The sequence below is a fragment of the Zalophus californianus genome, chromosome 13 (genome assembly GCF_009762305.2).
Source record: "Zalophus californianus isolate mZalCal1 chromosome 13, mZalCal1.pri.v2, whole genome shotgun sequence".
Classification (NCBI taxonomy): Eukaryota; Metazoa; Chordata; class Mammalia; order Carnivora; family Otariidae; genus Zalophus; species Zalophus californianus.
The window spans coordinates 33,868,003-33,888,747 of NC_045607.1; the positions used below are offsets into that span (position 1 = coordinate 33,868,003).

Genomic DNA, 20,745 nt, shown 5'->3' on the forward strand with positions numbered 1-20,745 from the left:
GACCCCTACACTCTCCCCTGCTGGCCAAGATGACTTCTGGGGCAGAGTCTACTAGTAGGTCTAGAAGCAAATAGGGCCGGTGAGTGTAGGTCCTGAGGAAAATCAGCCATTATTTGCAAGGCAACTAGCTGAGGGGAGACCATCCTTGGCTCCTTTCTCCCAGCTGAGAGCATCCTGAGAGGTAAACAGACATTAATCACATCACCACAAAGTATCAACATTGCAAATAACAATAACTGATATTTATTGAGTGTAGGATGTAGCAGGCACTAGCTTAGGAGTGTGTGTGTATTAAATGCTCATTTTATCCTCAAAATAATTTGGGGTGTTGTAGGCATTACCCTTATTTGTAAGGAAAAAAACAGCACAGAAAGACAGAGTCATTTAGCTGGTGTCACAGAGCTGAAAGTGGTAGTGTGGGGATCCCAACACTCTATCCAGTTGTCTCGGTTTCTGAAGGCCGAATGACAAAGCTTGGAGGTTGCAAAGGTTAAATTAAAAGAGATAAGTCTGGCAAACATATCCAGCCACAGGACTAGGTTTACAGTAGATGCTCAATAATGATTACTGAATTTCAGTGGCTCTGGGATTTGTGAGGTGGATGGGGAATTTCCTCACCCTGTGGGTAGGTCCTCCTGGCACTGCACAGGTTTCAAGAGTGACTCTGGTCACTTTGCACGAGTCCCGGGCCATCAGGGACCTTATGCGTGGGTGTGAAGACTCTGGGTAAGTACTGGGCTCTCCGCACAAAGAGAAATGTCCAGGCTTCCCAGCCTGGCATCTGGGCCTCCGTGGGTGGTCTAACCAGCCCCCAATACCCTGCCCCGCAAATACCACAGGCCTCCCCTCCTCAAACATGCCTGAGGCTCTCCTGCTCCCACACCTTTGCTCTTGGCCCCCAACTAGAATGCCTGCCCACTCCCATCTCTGCCTCCACAGACAGGCAGCCTTCCCAGGGGATACCCTCCTTGTCAGATCTGTAGATCTTCTTTGTGACCAAGGCCCAGGTCAGTTCTGATCTGCCCCTCATCCCAGTGGCTATGGTAGGGACAGCCCAACCAGTAGGGTGTGCCTGCTCACCCTACTAGATTAGAGGCTGGGGACATGGATTTCCTTCTCTCCCACCACCAGAAGGCCTGGAAAGGGAGAAGCAACAAGGATCCTGTTGGATTAAAGCCATACTTTCTTCCAGAGAAAAACTGTGTCTAACAATTAAGCTCTTCTGGTGTACATTTTACCACCTTCTTCAGTGACATGAAGTTCTATCCTGTGGTCAAACTAAGTGCTTGTCCACACGGAACTCCCCAGTGCTACCTCCTAAACATGGATAGTGGAAATCATTGTTGAGAAAAGACTGTTCAACAGAAATTCTCTTTAGTTCTTGATCTTTTTACCAAGGGAGTGGATTATTAGACCTGAGACTTCATGGTTCAGCCCAAGTGCCATCCCACGAGCGCCCGGTGCTGTGTGCAGTAGACAGGGACTTCATCCCCTCACACTGCAGGGGACAGCAGCCGGGTAGCCTGGGTCTTGTCACAGGGGCAGTAGTCCTGGAATGGCCTTGCAGCTGTGTTGGAGGTTACCGTCCGCTGTCTGAGCATGCCAACAGGATCTGGGTAAAGTCCCGGGAGCCATGACCTGATCTTGATTTTCTGAGCATGGCTAGTCTGGGATTGTTGACCAGGGTCTGTAACAGGCGCCACCTCGTCCTGGACCTGGTTGAGATTCGGGGACCTAGAAGTGAACCAGAGCAGACAGACTTGGGGGATGGGGCAGCTTGTCTCTAACCTCAGAAGCTCTAGGAGAAGCCGACTGGTAGGTGTGAGGTGCAGGAGAAGGAGCTGAACCAGGACTTCTGGGGACATGAGGGCGGCTGGAGGGATGTGAGTCTGTCCCAGAGCCAGATGTCTGCAGTTGGGAACAGTGGTGAACATAGTCCAGACTGGTGCTCACAAGACATGGCTAATTGGTGGGCTTCCCAGCAGAAGGCAGAGCAGAGTCATAAGGGTGGGAGGGGTGGAGTAGACAGTACAGATCCTTGAGGGGGCAGAAGATGGTAGCCAGAGGAGCTTGTGGTAAGCAAAACCAAGCCCCATCTGGCCTGAAGCCTGGGATATGGGTGGGGTCTCAAACAAAGGGACTGGAGGACTTAGATAGCAGAACTAGAGCTCATTTCTGGGAACACGGGGGGAGCCCATTTGGAAGGACAAGGACACCACGCCTCAGGGGTCCCCTGGCCAGGTTGGCTGTGGGCTAAGCCTCCTGCTTTCCTTGGTAGAAGGTTCCCCAGGGCACAGAATATGGAGGAAGGGGGGCAGGGAAGGGGGAAGCTGGGACATCTCGGGGCTCCCAGAGAAGTTAGGGTCCTTGTTGTCCAAGCCCAGCATAGGTTCAGACAGGAGGCTTACCTGCTGACTGATTTAGGCACCAGTATTTGATGGCCCGCTGCAGCCTCCTCTCCCTGTGCCCTGTGATCAGGATGTTACAAAAGCTGACGAGCACAGGGTTGGTATGATAATGATCCACATAGAGCATGCCGATCCAGGCACTGAACCCTGAAATGCAGAAGGCAAGTCAGGCCAGGCAGCATGCCCTCCGTCCCATGACGCTTGAGCCTGTGCTTTTGATGACGTAACTGTTGTGCCACTTTGTTCCTAAATGGTGCCCCTGTTTTCACTGGGAATCTAGAAAATTGGGTATGAAGAGCAAGAAGGTTCTCAAGATGGCGCTCTCATCCATCCCTTTTGCGGAGAGCTTGAAGCTGAAAGCGGGAGGAGCGGGGTGCTCAGACAGAGGCTGCCAGGCATACAAGGAATGGCTGAGTGAATGAATGGACACAGGTCAGAAAGAAAACCAAAACGATTTTTGCTCTACAGAAACGGCTTGATTTGGGAGTCTTTCTTAACTGAACAGACCATTTTCTTAACTAAGTTTCCAGCTAATGACACCACTAATTCTGAGACGTGTTCTTTCTCAACATTTTCAGAGCTGTGCATTCATAAATTAATTACCTTCTAACTGTTCAGATGGAATTCTAGTACTTCTTACTGCTCTCCACGATACCTCAAAGGTCTGTCAAATATGCAGCCATTTACTAGCCTGAATTCTCTTCTGACCATTAGGCTGAATGTTTTTTTTTCTGCTCAGCGTTATAGCCTCCATGAGAAGCTGAGCTCTGAGCAGAAGGAGGAGTGTGAAGTCCAAGTCTCTGGTACTCGACCGGCAGGCAGCTTCCCGAAAGCTGCCAGACCAGCCCCAGCCCCCACCCCCGACTCAAAGCGCAGCCACCGGGGACCAGCCACTCACCCATGTCCGCCCCCTCATAGCCATTCTGCATGATGGTCCTGTCGATGCGCGCGATCAGCCACGTGCCCAGGATGCAGCTGATGAGCAGCCTGGAGAGACAGGCGCCCAGGCCCAGCAGCACGTTGTAGAAGAACAGAAAGTAGTTGAAGTTGTGGAACACTTTCCTGCAAACAGAAGCAGGCAGAGGGCCAGCACCCTTTCAGGAGGAGGAGGTGGCTAGGCAGGGTGGCTCAGGGCCCCATCCTGCAGCTCCCATCTCCTAGCCCTGTGACCTTGACGGTCCCCACCACACAGCAGCAGTATGGGGACCGGCTCAGATACAGCGCAGAAGGTGCTGAACCCAGCGCAGCGGGATTGTCTGCGGTGGCTGTGATGTTTCATGGGATCCCTGGGTTTTGAGGTTTCCTGTACAAGAAATCTCATGTGGCTACAGCTGGCTTTGGGGTTATAGCAGAGGTTGTGGCTTTCCCACTGTCTGTTGTCACAGTGACCTGCCCCCCGCTGGAACTGCTCCAAGTCTCCCAAAGGAAACTTCTCAGATGGCCACTGGATTGTGTGGTTTCCTGTTGCCTATGGGTGGGATGAGGCCCAAACTCAGCATCCTGGATTTCTGGGCCATCCTTGAGAGGGGCCTTTCTGGGGCCGTCACTCTGTGCCCCCTCCCTGCCCCTCACCATCCAAGGCCACTGCATGGCCACCATATTGGATTCTCACTGTTCTCTCAAGACATCTTGCCCTTTCGCCACTGCCTGCCTCCATCTGTGCCCTGAGGGCTGACAACCACACTGTCTCCTCAGCAAGACCTGCAGGAACTCACCAGCCTACCGAGCTCAGCTCAAACGTCTCACCTGCCGCTGAATGAACCATTCCTGCCTCTTTCTCCATTACCTGCGTTGCTCTTGTGAGGCTGTTACCCCCTCTGGAGTTGACTGTTGCCATGTGTCTACTGGCCCCTGTGGACCGTGAGCTGCCGCAAGAAGGTCACGTAGGGATAGCTGTGTATCCTTAATGCCCGCGTTGTTGCCTCCCTGAGTGAAGGGCTTTGAGTGAGTGAACTACAAAAGAAAACCTTGGACCAGGCACTATTGTTCTAAGTTCATATTTTAACACATTTTATGCTCCGAATACCTCTCTGAGGTGCGCAATTATTTGTAAAATGAGGAAACTGCAGTTCGTGGGTGTTCAGGAATGTCACATATGGTCCCATAGCCCACAAGGGGTGGAGCCAGGATCTGGACCCAGGCAGTTCGGTTCCAGAGCCCACTCCTGGACCACGGCCCCTCTCCCTCTCAGGGAGGGTATGGTCCTCCCAGGAACCTGCCAAGGGGGAAGAGGAAGGGACAAGGGGCTGCTGAAGCCAAAGCCTCTAATCCCCATTCTCTTCATTACCCTCACCTGTTGTTGAGAGCCAAGGGTTTCTGCCTGTCAGCCGCACTCATCTTTGGCTGTAGGAAGAAGGTGGCAGCGATCCACACCTGCAGGATCACGAGACCCAGGACGATGGATATGGTGAGGCTGAAACACAGGGCGAGACGGTCCTGAGGTGGCCTTGTCCAGGCCCTTCTCCAATGCCCAGTGACAGAGAGGACAGAGACGGGACAGCCCGCTGGGGCAACAGTAGCTCTGGCTCTGTGCTTTATGCCTCCAGAGTATTCTCACACCCGCTGTTTGATGAGAAAATGGAGGCTCACGAAGGGCAGATGACTTTCTCAAAGCCACACAGTCAAGTTTTTTGACTCCAGACCAGAACTCCAGGATTTAATTATATGTGGCAGCTGGGCTGCGTGTTTAACAGCATGGAAATCAAAGAAAAGCATGGAGTTTTTCAAGAGTTCATGAAGGCCCTGAGAGTGGACGGGCAGGCTCCACCCAGCCTCCCACGTGGCTCTAGGGGAGGATGGAACCAAGGAGCTCAGAGCAGGGAGTTCCCAGAGAGGGCCACATGCTGGGTTTGCATCCCCCGAGCGGCTATGTGGGGCGGCATTTAAATGGGGCCTTGGCTTCCGATTGCTAGCTCCCAACCCTGCCTCTTCCCCTCCTTGGACAAACTGGTGAGCCCTCGGGTGCCTCTGTTTCCTTGTCTGAAAAACGGACCTTAATATGAGACCCAACCTTCCAAGGGTTCGCAAGAGAAAAGATGCATAGTGAATTCTCAGTAATGTCGGCCTTCACTTTTATCTTCCATATGGGTAAACTGAGGCTCCGAGAAGCTATTTACCCAAGGTCACACAGCTTCTCTAGAACCCAAGCTCAGATTTCCTTTCTCCTTCTACTATACTGCCCTGACTCCCATGTCACCTCCCCAGACTTCAATCTTCCCAGCTATAAAATGGACACATGTGTATCCCCCACAGACACAACTGTGAGCACCCCACTGAACAGCAAGAATGGAAACATTTTGTGAACTGTAAGGTTCCCACTGTGGTGAGTTGCTCTTTTGGCCCATCCTTGGGTCAGAACTGAGAGCGTGGGTCCAGGAATTAGTGAGATCCCAACAGGAAAGGGGCATTTTGAACAGCAGCTTTGAGGGTCTGCCAGCTCCTAGGCCCCGGGCAATGACAGGGAGCCCACCCAGCACTTACATCCCGATGCCCAGTCCTTGGAGCATCTCCAGGCCCTGGTTGTGGATGACAGGCAGCACCAGACTGTACATGATCCCCATGCCACACAGGCTCTGCACCATGTGGATGATGAGGTAGCCTGTGGGCCAAGGGAACCCAGGGTCAGTCGAGGCCCTTCATGACCCGGTCATACATGTCCCTCCCTGAAGTCCCCCCTCTAACCTCCTCCCACCAAAGGTCCTGGCATTTTTGCTTGTCCTGTTTCTTCTGCCTGGCATGACCATCCGCCTGCTGCCTTCTGCTCGCCCTGCCAGATACGGCTCAAACGTCAACTCCACTAGAAAGCATTCGTGTCCTGCCCTGGGTGTGGAGAGTCATTTCCTCTTCTCCGTCACCACTGCCTTTAGCATTTCCAGCCCACGGGCTTATGACAGGAAGTAACGATAGCTATGTGAGTGTGGGATTCTCCCTCTCTCCTGAAGGAGAGAGAACAAGGGCTGCTTTGCCTCGCCTCTCATCTCTCTACACACAGCCAGGACTCCGCGGGCGCCCGAGGAATGGGTGTTGAATTGAATAGGTCACGTGAGGACACTTACCCCACAGAATATAGGCTATCTGCCAGCCAGAGTACCTTGCAATGGCCACCTGAGATTTAAAAATAAAAAGGGGTCTCAGAGGGGAGAAAACACCGATCACCTCTAACACATGGGTCTAGCATCCCTGCCTCATCTGAGGTTCACCCACCAACACACCAAGGGGGGGGTTATGATTGTCATCATTTCACAGATGAGGAAACCAAGGGCCAGATGGGTCACCCAGCAGCAGAGCATACTAGAAGTGAGGCCTATGGACTCCCCATCCAGGGCTCTTCCCCAGGCTGCTACCCTGTCCCAGCTGCAAGAGAGCAGGATTCGGCCAATCACTTAGTCTCAGAGCAGAGAGAGGTCTCAGAGGACTTACCACACTCTCTGCCGACGAAGGATTATGGAACTTCAAAGGGAGAAAGTGTTTATTTCCCGCCCACAACCTCTTCATGTGCTTTCTAGAGAAAAAGTGGGAAATTAGGAATGTTCATAACCACAGCTCCTTATGTACTTAGAGCTCAATAGATATAGACAGAAAAGCCTGTGGAGGGAGATGGTGGCTGGCTCGGCTTCCCTATATTGACCACAGCTCGTGGGATGGTTCTCATTAGTCTTAAAAATATTTTCAAAATACTTTTAAATTGAGATATAATTGACACATAACATTATGTTAGTTTCAGGCATACAACATAATGATTTGATATATATGTATATTGCAAAAACAGTCACCACAATGAGTCTGGTTAACATCCATCATCTTGCACAGTTACAAGCTTTTTTTTTCTTGTGATGAGAGCTTTTAAGATCTACACTCCCCAACTTTTAAATATGCAGTTTGGTTCTATTGCAAGAGTCACCATGCTATATATTACATCCCCATGACATTTATTTTATAACTGGAAGCTTATGCCTTTTGACTCTCTTCACCCACACCTGCCTCCGACAACCTCAAATCTGTTCTTTGTATCCGTTAGCTTGTTTTTTTTGTTTTTAGATTCCACATATAAGTGAGATCATACAGTATTTGTCTTTCTCTGTTGGACTTACTTCACTAAGCATAACACCTTTTAAGGTCCATCCATGTTCTGCAAATGGCAAGATTTCATTTGTTTTTATGGCTGAATAGTATTTCACTGTGTGTGTGTGTGTGTTTGTGTGTGTGTGTGTGTGTGTGTGTGTGTGTATGTGTATGTGTATCACATCTTCTTTGCCCCTTCATCCATCAATGGACTCGTAGGTTATTTTCTTATCTTGAATATCGTAAATAACATGGCAATAAACATGGGGGTGCAAATATTTTTTTGAAATAGTGTTTTTGTTTTCTTCTCATAAATACCCAGAAATGAAGTTGCTGGATCATAGGATAGTCCTATTTTTACTTTTGAGTAAGTTCCATACTGTTTTCCACAGTGGCTGCACAATTTACAGCCCCAGCAACAGTGCATGAAGGTTTCTTTTTCTCCACATCCTCGCCCACACTGGTTACTTCTTGTGGTTTGGGTACTACTAGTCATTCAAACAGATGTGAGGTGATGCCTCATTGTGGCATGGTCATACATTTAACATGGTCATACATTTCCCTGATGATTTAAAAATCTTAATATAGTTTGAAAAAGTAATATGTAGTTACCTAGTCTTGATGGGTGAATGTGATAGTTGAGACTCTGCATGTGGCTTTTATTTTCTTCAGTTTGCTTTATTTTCTTATTTGTTCTGTGATGAATATGTATTACTTATGTAATATTTCAAAACAGGTAATAATGGAAACCCATTTTTAATGATAGATCCACCTTATTACAACATAAACGAAACTGAAAAAGGGACCACAGCCCCTCATGCTCCCAGCACCTGCACAAACCTCTGCATGCCTTCCCCATGTGCTGGTCTCGGCCTGGCCCTTTGCATAAACATTAGGTCAGCGATGGTTATGTTCGTGGTCCACATTCACATGTGTCTTGCTTTTCCCCCCACATCCTATCTCCAGCATTTTCCAGGATGTTTTGCAATTTTATGACCACTAAATTGGGAAGACTTAGTATGAAATAAAGAATGTAAATATCCCACTGATAGCTTATATATTTATTATATGATGAAATGATGGTTTGAGGTTATGTTGGGCTAAATAAAATATATTATTAAATTATTCTCACCTCCTTCTTTAACTTTTTACTAGTGTCTATTAGAAAATGCAAAATTGCGTCTGTGATTTTCACTGTTTCAGCTCGGCAGCACTGGAATAGAGCATGTGCCACCAGGAATACAAACACACAAACACACATATATGTGCACGAGGCATAGATAATTTCTGGGAGGACACAGGAAGTGAATAATGTTTAGCTCTGGAGCAACAAGCTGGGATCTGAATGGCAGAAAGACTTTACACCTAATATTTTTATAACTTTTTTTTAAAAGAGGCTGCATACAGATAGGAATAATTCTAAGAAAAATAAAAACACTAGCACAGTGCTAGCGCTGTCCAGTTGTAGGGGTTTCTTATCCACTATTTCCTTCGCCCCATGGTCCTGTAAAGCAGACAGGGCAGGGATCATCAGTCCTCAGCCACAGGGATGGGAGGGAGGAGCCAGCCTGGACAAGAATAAGGCCTCCCTGCCACAGGTGCCTTCCCTTCCCTGTGCCCTCCACCCATGTCAGTGCAGCCACCTCTGAAAGGTGGTTGTTACTGGTTGTGGTCCAATGTCTCACTGATCATCTCCCAGGCACTTGCAGTCCACTGAAGGAAGGAGCAGGTATATCCCCACATCAAGGGGGGGCAGGGGAGAGCAGTGGTGTCTAGTCCACCCAGAGGGTCCAGGGACAAGAAAGCAGAGAGAAGGAGCAAGCTAGGTCTGTGAAGGAGAGCTGGGGCCTCTTTGTGCCAGGAGAGTCCTTACTTGGATGCCCTCTGCAAGAGACCCACCCTTTGCGCAGCCAGATGGGGAGGGTGTAAAGGCAGGATGCTTCGGAGGGGTAGGAGGTGGCCCTGGGCCTCCTGTGACTGCATGTGAGTTAGAGACTGAGGTGGGGGGAAGGAAGAGCTGAGAGACAGAGAGAGACTGAGAGACAGACAGAGAGAGGAGGGAGGGCAGACACCTAAAATTCAACTGCTATCTGCAGGGAAATGCTCACTACATATTGAAGGCCATCCCTTCCTCCTGCTCTGCTCTTCTAGAGACTGATGCACCCGGTGCCCTTGACCCGGTCTCCTTTGATAACCCCTAGAGCCGGATGTACCTGCTGGGAACCCAGTGTGGTTAGTCCTGGGGAGCAGGGCAGGTCTGACCCCTAACAGAGATGCTGAGCGTACGAGAAGCAATAAGGCCTCTTGGGATAGAAGACATGGCCAACTGCTAATGGCGTGGGTGAGTTATTTTGTTAAGTCTCAGCCTTCTCAGCTGTAAAAACAGAGATGAAAGTGCCTCTCAGGGTTGTGGTGAAAATCAAAAGATTCTTTTTTAAAAAATATTTATTTATTTATTTATTTATTTATTTATTTATTTATTTATTTGAGAGAGAGAGAGAGCATGCGTGCCAGGGGAGGGGCAGAGGGAGAGGGAGGAGGAGAGAAGCAGACTGCCCGCTGAGCGGGGCTCAATCCCAGGACCCTGAGATCATGACCTGGGCCAAAACCAAGAGGTGGCTCCTTAATCAACTGAGATCCCCAGGCTCCCCTAAAAATCAAAAGATTCTAAGCACAATGGTAAGCTTATAGTAGAAGCTCAAATCAATTAGTTTTTTGGTTTGGGGTTTTCTGTTTTACAACCAATAGATGTGGCTGTTCCTGGATAGCATATACATTCACGGTTCCAATCTGGGCACTGCTGTCACCACTCAGGAATTTTTAGAAAATCCTGGCTGAAGACAAACAAATGGCTCCCAGAGCTCTCTTACCTGTAACAGGCCAATATGTGGAACAGATAGCTCACACACGTGAGGGAGGCGGGCAAGATGGTCACCAGCCAGACTCCTGAAATAGAAGAAGTCACAGGAGAGGCCTGAGAAGATGAGCCAGAAACAGTATTTTCAAATTGCAGATGCTCACATCAGAAAGGGCTGGGCAAACACATTTTACTTCCTTTAACATATTTCTTGTGTACATAAAGTTTTGCTTCTATTTCTGTCTCATTTCAGACACACACATCCTTGCTATACTTTACTTCTTGCACAAGCCTCTCCCTGGACATTAAGATTTTCCATTTACAGTGAGTAAGGGAAGAGAAAATGAGGGAGTATACACAGGTAGTTACCTTCCATCCTCGTAAAACGATTACTTTGCCACCCCCAGTAAAGAACAACCATGCGCAAGGATAACTGGAATCAAGACGTCTTGACTATTCTTTCATCCCTCTTTTGGCAAGTTTTTAATATGTTGTGTCTAATCTGCTTTCACGTGATCCTGTGTGCTTGTGAGAAAGGGAGGGAGAAACAGGAAGGGGTATGATGTGTACGTATAAAAGCTTCTGGACAAGCTGTTTATCAGTTGGTCCACAAAAACCATTTAAAAAAATCCAACACCTCTTCATAATTAAAAACACTCCATAGTGTAGAAACAGAAGAAAACTTCCTCAACCTGGTAAAAAGCATCTGCAAAAAACCCACAGCTAACATCATGCTTAACAGCAAAAGACTGAATGCTTTCCCCCTAAATTCAGGAATAAGGAAATCAAGGTCCATTCTTGCCAATTCTATCCAACATTGTACTGGAGGGTCTAGCCAGGGAAATTAGGCAAGAAAATGCAGCCTGGCTGCAAAGGAAGAAATAAAACTACCTCTGTTCATCAGTGACATGTTCTTATATTTAAAAATTTCTAAGGAACGACAACAACAAAAAAGAAACAAACAAACAAAAAGATTCAAACTCATTAATAAATGAGTTCAGCAAGCTTGCAGGATACAAGACAAATATATAAAAATTAACTGTATTTCTGGACACTGGCAATGAACAATCTGAAAATGAAGAAAACAACTGCGTTTGCATTAGTATAAAAAAGAATAAAATACTTAAGAATAAACGGAAGAAGTATGCAACTCGTACACTGAAAACTACAAAAGATTGTTGAAAGAAAGTTAAAGATTTAGATTAATGGAAAGATATGCTATATTCATGTATAGGATGTTCTTTGTTAACATGGCAATACTCCCTAAATTGATCTAAAAATTCAACCCAATCCCGATCAAAATTCCAATGCCATTTTTGCATAAATTGACAAGCTAATCCTAAAAGTCATATGAAAATGAAGGGACCTAGAACAGACAATACAATCTTGAAAAGGAAGAAGAAAATTGCAGGACTCACATTTCTTGATTTCCAATTTACTACAAAGCTACAGTAATGAAGATAGTGTGGTACTGCCATAAGGATAGATAAATAGATCAATGTAATAAATTGAGAATCCAGAAGTAAATCCTCATCATCAGTGTATTTTCAACAAGGATTAAAAAGACAATTCGATGGGGAAAGAATATGCTTTCAACAAATGGCACTGGGGTAACTGATATTCACATGCAAAACAATGAAGTTAGAACCTTACCTCACAGCATGTACAAAAATTGACTCAGAAAGGGATCATAGATTTAAATGTAAAAGCTAAAATTATAGAAGTCTCAGAAGGAAATATGAGAATAAATCTTTGTGACCTCAAGTTAGGCAATGTTTTCTTAGACACACATGTGATAAAAGAAAAATTAATATGCTGGACTCCAACAAAGTTAAAAACATCTGTGTTTCAAAGGACACCATCAAAAAAGTGAAAAACCAACCAACAGAATGGGAGAAAATATTTGCAAATTATCTCTCTTGAGGGATTTATATTAATTAATATAAAGAATTCTTACAGCTCAATAATTTAAAAATAGGCAAAGAATCTCCATGGACATTATTCACAGGAGATGTACAAATAGCCAATAAGGACATGAAAAGATTCTCAACATCATTAGACATCAGGGAAATGAAAATCAAAACCACAATAAGCTGCCATTTCACACTTACTAGATAGCTATTATTAAAAAACAAAAAACATACCAACATGTGTTGGTGAAGATATGGAGAAATTGGACCCCTGATACATTGCTGGTGGGAATACACAGTGATGCAGTTGCTTTTGAAAACAGTCTGGCAACTCCTTGACAGGTTAAATATAGTTACCATATGATACCGAATTCCACTCCTAGGTATACACCCAAGATATATGAAAATATATGAAAAACTTGGAGATGAATGTTCATAGCAGTATTACTCATAATAGCCAGAAAGTTGAAACAACCCAGATTTCCATCAACTGATGAGTGGATAAATACAATGTGGTATATTCATACAACGGAATAAATTCCAGCAATAAAAAATAATGAAGTTCAGTCACATGCTATGACATAGATAAACTTTGTAAACATTTGCTACGTGAGAGAAGCCAATCAAAAAAGACCGCGTATTGTGTGATTCCATTTATATAAGGAGTCCAGAAGAGCCAAATCCATACTGCCAGAAAACAGTGGTAATCTAGGGCTGGAAATATTGAGGGGAAATGGGGATTGACTGCAAATGATTATGATTTCTTTTAAAGGTAATGAAAATGTTCCAAATTTGATTGTGGTGATGGTGATTGTTGAGAATATACTAAAACCACTGAATTGTTCTTTAAGTGGACGAATTTTAAGGTATGTGAATTGTATCTTTGAAAAGTTGTCTCAGGGGCGCCTGGGTGGCTCAGTCGTTAAACGTCTGCCTTCGGCTCAGGTCATGGTCCCAAGGTCCTGGGATCAAGCCCCGCATCGGGCTCCCTGCTCGGCCGGAAGCCTGCTTCTCCCTCTCCCACTCCCCCTGCTTGTGTTCCCTCTCTCACTATGTCTCTATACGTCAAATAAATAAAATCTTTTAAAAAAAAAAAAAAGAAAAAAGTTGTTTTAACAAGAAGGAAAAAGAAAAGTGATCTCCATTCCTTCCAAATTTTATATGTGTCTCTGTCCCAGCATCAACAGGATTAGGCAATTACTATATCCCAAACCTCAACCATCACAAAGGATGCAGGTAAACCACCATAAATCTCACCCCTGGGGGCACGGGGAGCCTTGAAAGAAAGGAGGGGAGGAGTCTGGCCACAAGCAGAGTGAGCGCAGACTGACACCAGCCAGTAGCAAGAGCATGACTGACTGCACACTTTTAATTTAATGCCTTTATCTTCCCAAAGATGAAGCATGTTCAGCTTAAAAGTCTCTCTTGGCCAGAGGGCAGCCATGTTAAAGCTGAAAAAGATCAAGATGGAGTGAAAATTTTATGTTTTGACTCTCAAAATATCTAAACATGCGAGAAATACATGGAAGAGGGGTTAAAACATAAGTGAATACAGTGACATATTTACTCCGGTTCACCCAGAGCAAGTAACTGAGGTTGGCATTAAAAACTTGCCTAGAAGAGGGGGGAAATGTAAACTTTAAAAACTATGGCTTAAAATTAGTATGATTGAACTTAAAGATCAGACTATGCTTGCTGAGTGTTGTACTCAGGGACTTGTCGGGCTAAGCATAAACCTACATTAGAGATGAATACGAATGTTCAAGGGCAACAATAAAGTATGTTTGTATGGAGGCGGTGCCCCAGTGCTCACATAAGAGTAACTTTCCATGTCATGTGTATGAAAGAGAATTTCCCTCAAATAATTCACAGGAGATCTATTTCCTTCTGGTTGCAGTACTCTACCAGATTATGAGTCTTAAGTAAAAATATCATTTGCAACACCTGTTTCATGACTTATGGACCATTTGGTAATTTATGGCCATTAAATGTTGGTGCTACAAAGGCTGTTGGAAACCACTTCACACCCCATTCCAAGCCCTCATTTAAAGATGAGGAAGCCGAGAACAAGAAAGAGGAAGGACCTGACTTCTCTGACGACAGAGTTTACCTGACATCTAGTCCACGGCTTTTCGAAGCAGGAAAGAGGGAAGAACTCTCCTCCTTCCATGGGCAATAGACACAGAATTAGAATGTCGTTTTCAAAGAAAGCTGGTATCTTAAGGTAAAGTGACTGCTATGGACAGATTCATATGTCGAAACCCTAACCCCCAGCATGATGGTATTTAGAGATGTGGCTTTTGGGATTAGTGCCATTATAAGAAGAGACAGGAGACAGACAGCCTGCTTCCTCTCCCTACTCTCTAGCACTGAGGATACAAAGAAATGACCGTCTGGAAATCAGGAAGCGGGATCTCACCAGACACCAGATCTGCCCGCACCTTGAACTCCCCAGTCTCCAGAACTGGGGAATAAGTAAGTGTTCGTTGTTTCTACTACCCAGTCTATGGCAATTTGTTATAGCAGCCCGAACTAAGCAGAAATTAAATTTGAACAGCATAAAAAATTTTTCCATAAACCTAAAGAAAAGCCATGACTTGCTGTTTTATTTTTTCCAAAGTGGCAAAGAGATGATGATTTTAGTTGTTTCCACTGGCATCAAAACAAAATAGGCTATTTAAAATGAGAGAATTCTCAGGGCATGTTCAATTCAGCCCCAAACGGATTTTAACAAAATGGCCCGGATCCCGACCCCATTGGCCTTCTAGTCACCCAGGGAGGCATATATCAGTTGTAACCCACTTGTCTCCCAAACCAGGTACCTCATGCAGATAATGGCAATGCTACAGCAATAATTATCCCAGGTGTGTACCTGTCACCAGTTATAAATTATAAGTCCTTCTCCCAGTTTCCCACGCTTTCCCAACAAAGGTGGAGGAATGGTTGTACCTTTGGTGACACTCATCAGCTCTTTCACCTGCAGGATGACTGGAGTCAGGGTTCCTGTCTGGTTCACGGAGGTGATGTAGCTCTCCAGCTCCCCTTCAAACACATCCAGCTCGTCTCTCACATACATGAACACGCAGAACTCAATGATAATGAACTGATACAAAGAGCAAACATTTCAACGTCACACCTGAGTCCAGCCTAGTAGGTGAATAGCATACGGATCACTCTTTGGTTTTGAGATCAAAACTCTCTGAAGTTCCAAACAAATCTGAAATAGACTCTGGACAGTGGCTATCACAAGATGAGTGGGATTGTGACTTCTTTGAAGACTTTTTTGGAGTCACTTCAAACTCTTTTCTTCACCCAATAGCATACAAGACTAGGTCCTACGAGGGCTCAAGGAACTCTTCATTAATTACATCCAAGTGAAATGACTGCCTAACTATGACTAAGGAGTGCCCTTGGGGACAATTCCAGCCGTATCTCTCACCGCTGTCCATCTGGCGTCTTGGTTTTAACCACGTTAGAGAAGGTGCTGTTTCCTGTATGCATGTCACATGTGCTCACTCCCATCATCCCGTCATCATGGCTCCATGCCTCCCAGCATCACGCCAAAGCTTCTAGAGTTCCTATTACCATTTTACTTCATCAACCAAATTTTGTTTGTCTTTGAATGTGCAGCTCCAAATGTCACCATCTTCAGGCAGTGTCTCAATCTAGGATAATCACTAAACTTTCAGAGCACTTTCACCTTTTTTCTCTCTTTACACGGCAGGTACTTCATACCACATCATATCCCCTTCTCTTAGGCCATGGGTCTCTTCCAGGCCAAGACTCTGCTGAACCAGCTGTCTTCTCTCTTCCATGTCTTAGCATGGTGCTTGGCATTCAGTAGATAACCACCCAAGACTTAAGGAACACAATAACTCCAAGTCAGTTATTCATATTGCAGAGAACTCCAGTTGTCCATTAAAATCCATTCTCCCCTTCTTTGGGCACTAACCTGGACTACCTTTCCCAGCCTCCCTTGAGTTAGATGTGGCCACATGACATGGTTCTTGCCCATGGAAGAGGAGTGGAAGGAACGTGTGCTATTCCACACGGGCCTTTGAAAACCTTCCACATGCATTTCTCCATGCACCTCCCCCTTCTGCTGACTGGATGCAGAGGGTGAGGGTTCTTAGAGATAATGAGGCACATGATGAAAGAATCTGGGTTATGGAGTAACACGCAGAGGACTGCTGCCCCCAAAACCTGAACACCCACTCGAAATTGTTACATGGCAAAAATATATACAGTGTTAAGTCACTGAAATTTAGGGGTTTATTCAGCATTACTTAACTAATACATTCGTTTAAAACAATCACGGGATTAATTTACATAGGTATCATCCAGAAGACAATTTGGTCTTACCATTTCTATCTCTCCATGTTGACCCCACTTTTGACTCAGACATTTTACCCCAGGAAACTTTGACCACATGAAATGTTTTGATCCCATGCTTAATAAAATATTAAAGTCAGAATTATGCCAACATTAAAATTTTTTTTTGTTGAGAAAACAAACTTAAATAATGCACCTATGCTGAAACATGATTATCACCCAAAACTCCATAGTTCCCACTAGGGTACACTCTTGGTGTTGCACATTCTATGGATTTGGACAAACATATAATGACATGTTTCTACCATAATAGTATCATACAAAGTATTTTCACTGCCCCAGAAATCTTCTGTGTTCTGCCTATTCATCCCTCCCTCTTCCTAACCCCTGGAAACCACTGATCTTTTACTGTCTCCATAATTTTGCCTTTCAAAATATCACACAGTTGGAATCATACATTGTGTGACCTTTTCAAATTGGCAACTCTCACTTACTAATATGCATCTAAGTTTCTTCCATGTCTTTTCATGGCTTGATAGTTCATTTCATTTTAGTGCTGAGTTGTATCCCATTGTCTGTATGTACCAAAGATTATTTATCCATTCACCTACTGAAGGGCTCTTGGTCACTTCCATATTTTAGCAATTATGTATAAAGCTGCTATAAACATCCACGTGCAGGTTTTTATGTGGACATAGTTTTTAGGGCATGTGGGTAAATACCAAGGAAGGTGATTGCTGGATCACATGGTAAGAGTACATTTAGTTTGTCAGAACCCACCCAAGTATCTTGCAAAGTGGCCGTACCATTTCCATTTCCACCACCAATGAATGAGAGTTCCTGTTGCTCCACATCCTTATCTGCATTTGATGTTCTCAGTGTCCTGAATTTTGGCATTCTAACAGGTGTGTAGTGGTATCTCATTTTTGTTTTAACTTGCATTTTCCTGATGACATATGCTGTAGAGCATGTTTTTGGGTTTTGTTTTGTTTTATTTTATCTTATTATGTTATGTTAATCACCAGATATTACATCATTAGTTTTTGATGTAGTGTTCCATAATTCATTGCTTGCGTATAACACCCAGTGCTCCATGGAATACGTGCCCTCCTTAATACCCATCACTGGGCTAACCCATCCCCCCACCGCCTCCCCTCTAAAACACTCAGTTTGTTTCTCAGAATCCACAGTCTCTGATGGTTCGTCTCCCCCTCCGATTTCCCCCCCTTCATTTTTCCCTTCCTACTTTTATTTTAACATATAATATATTATTTGTTTCAGAGGTACAGGTCTGTGATTTATCAGTCTTACATAATTCACAGCGCTCACCATAGCACATGCCCTTCCCAATGTCCATTACCCAGCCACCCCATCCCTCCCACCCCCCACCACTCCAGCAATCCTCAGTTTGTTTCCTGAGATTAAGAGTCTCTTATGGTTTGTCTCCCTCTCTGGTTTCATTTTTCTGTAGAGCATGTTTTTAAAAGCTTATTTGCCATCTATCTTCTCTGTGAGGTGACTATTAAGGTCTTTGGTCCATTTTTCAATCTGGTTATTTATTTTCTTCTTATTGAATTTTAAGCACTCTTTGTATATTTTGAATAACAGACTTTATCAGATGTGTCTTTTGCAAATATTTTCTCCCAACGTGGCTTGTCTTTTTGTTCCCTTGACATGGTCTTTTGCAGAAGAAAATGTTTTATTTAATATGAAGCCCAGCTTATCAGTCTTTCATGGATTGTGTCTTTGGTGTCATATCTAAAAAATCATCACCACTTCAATGTAGAGAACAAACTGATGGTTACCAGAGGGGAGGCGGGTGGAGGGATGGGTGAAGTAGGTGAAGGGGAATAAGGAGTGCACTTGTTGTGATGAGCACTGGGTGATGTATAGAATAGGTGAATCACTATACCGTACACCTGAAATAATATGTTAACTATACTGGAATTAATAAAAACACATACATAAATAAATTATTCACACTTACCAGCCCCTTAAATAAACGCTTGATAATGCCAAAAACAGTAACAATAATAAATTTAATTTAATTTAAAAAAATTAAAAGTCATCACCAAACCCCCAAGGTCACTTAAATTTTCACCTATTTTACCTTCTAGGAGTTTTATAGTTTTGCATTTGACGTTTAGGTCTGTGATCCATTTTAAGTTAATATTTATGAAGGTCTGTGTCCAGATTAATTTTTTTTGCATGTGGCTGTCCAGTTGTTCCAGCATCATTTATTAAAAAGAAAATCTTAACTCCATTGTATTGCCTTTGCCCTTTTGTCAAAGATAAGCTGACTATATTTATGTTGGTCTATTTCTTAGATCTCTATTCTGTCCATTGATTCGTCTATTCTTTTGCCAACCACACTGTCATGATTAGTGCAGCTTTGCAGTAAGTCTTGAAATCGAGTAGTGTCAGTCCTTCAACTTTCTTCTTCTCCTTTAAAATTGTGTTGTCTATTATGAGTCTTTTGCCTCTCCCTGAAAACTTTAGAACCAGTTTGTCAATATCCACAAAGTAACTCCCTGGGATTTTGATTGAGATTTCATTGAATTCCAATATAGATTCAATCCCAATATATGTAAATCAAGTTGGGCAGTACTGATATCTTGACAATATTGAGTCTTTCCATCCACGAATATAGGATATTTCTCCATGTATTTAGTTGATTTGATTCCTTTCAACACAGGTTTGTAATTTTCCTCATATAGATCTTATACATATTTTATTAGATTTACACTTAAGTATTCCTTTTGGGGGGATGCTAATGTAAATGATATTATATTTTTAATTTCAAATTCCCCTTGTTCAATGCTAATATATAAAAGAGCAATAGACTTTTGTATGCTAACCTTGTACCCTGCAACCTTGCTATAACTGCTTATTAGTTCCAGAAGTCGGGGTTTTTTTAAGACTTTAAGTAATCTCTGCACCCAACATGGGGCTCGAACTTACAACCCTGAGATCAAGAGTCTACTGACTGAGCCAACCAGGCACCCCTTCAGGAGTTTTTTCATTGATTCTTTTGGATTTTCTACATACACAATCCTGTCATCTGTGAACGAAGACATTTTTACTTCTTCCTTCTCAATCAGTATACCTTTTATTTCCTTTTCTTATTACTTAGCTAGGATTTCCTAAGTAAATGTTGAGCGGTGAGAGGGAACAGTCTTGCCTTCTTCCTGATCTTAGTGGGAAAGCTTCTAATTTCTCACCATAAAGGATGATGTTAGCTGTAGATTTTTTTTGTTGATATTCTTTATCAGATTGAGAAAGTTCCCCTCTATGCCTAGGTTGCTGAAAATTTTTCTCATGAACTCGTGTTGGATTTTGTTAAATGTTTTTCCTACATCTACTGATATGATCATGTGATTTTTCTTCTTTCAGTTACTGATGTGATTGATTACGTTAATTTTTTAATATTGTACCAGGCTTGCATATCTGAGATAAATTCCACTTGGTTGTGGTGTATAATTCCTTTCATATATTGCTAGATTTTATTTGTTCCATTCCATTGTGGTTCTCCTATCCACCTGTCTGTCTCCAATTTTAGGGGCAATAGTTTGCACCATGACTTCTCTTTTCTTATGCATCTAAGAAGAACTGTTGATTTTTCAGTTTGTTCGGATTTTTACTTGTTGTTAGGATGGAGTAGCTTCTTGCAAGCTATTTACATAGAATTGATTTAACTGGAAGTCTCCATAAATAATCCAATTTTATTTACAAGTAATACTCGCCATGTGGGTGAAAGTGTCCTTGGAGTAAAAATGATAGGGGTCAAAAAATTGTACTTCTTTGATTTACAGAGATTCAGTTTTGACCTAGCTTTTAAAGAATAAGCCCTGTCTTAACCCCACCCCATTTATGAAATAGAAAAGGATTTGTTCCAATCTACTTACAAGGTACAGGCATATGAAAGCCAACACAGTGGTTCCAATCATTCTGCTTGGGAACTGAAAGCAGGGATCCCACTCATAGATTCTGGTTTGGAACCAGGACTTTTTAATCTCCCTGTGAATGAATAAACAACAAGAAAAGAGAGGCTGTGGTTGGTAAACAAATGTCTGATTCTTCTGAAAATAAACTCATTGCCTCTGCTTCATCTTAGAATGCAGTGAAGAGAAAGAATACTGGTAGATTCGTTTTCATTTTCCCCTCATTCTTAAGAACA

General features: G+C 43.8%; 1 protein-coding gene across 1 annotated transcript in view; it reads right to left on the minus strand.

Moving 5' to 3' along the window:
• Positions 1-1,355: 1,355 nt before the first annotated feature.
• LOC113934966 (stimulated by retinoic acid gene 6 protein-like) overlaps positions 1,356-20,745 on the minus strand; it is a 59,893-nt gene continuing 40,503 nt past the window's right edge. The window contains exons 10-19 of the mRNA XM_027616628.1: positions 20,474-20,585; positions 15,186-15,339; positions 10,340-10,415; positions 6,828-6,909; positions 6,464-6,512; positions 5,889-6,006; positions 4,702-4,821; positions 3,307-3,470; positions 2,409-2,555; positions 1,356-1,734 (exon numbers count right to left, since the gene is read on the minus strand). Of these exons, the coding sequence (XP_027472429.1) occupies positions 1,580-1,734; positions 2,409-2,555; positions 3,307-3,470; positions 4,702-4,821; positions 5,889-6,006; positions 6,464-6,512; positions 6,828-6,909; positions 10,340-10,415; positions 15,186-15,339; positions 20,474-20,585 (1,177 nt within the window). The 3' untranslated portion in view covers positions 1,356-1,579. The remainder of the gene's footprint in view (positions 1,735-2,408; positions 2,556-3,306; positions 3,471-4,701; positions 4,822-5,888; positions 6,007-6,463; positions 6,513-6,827; positions 6,910-10,339; positions 10,416-15,185; positions 15,340-20,473; positions 20,586-20,745) is intronic.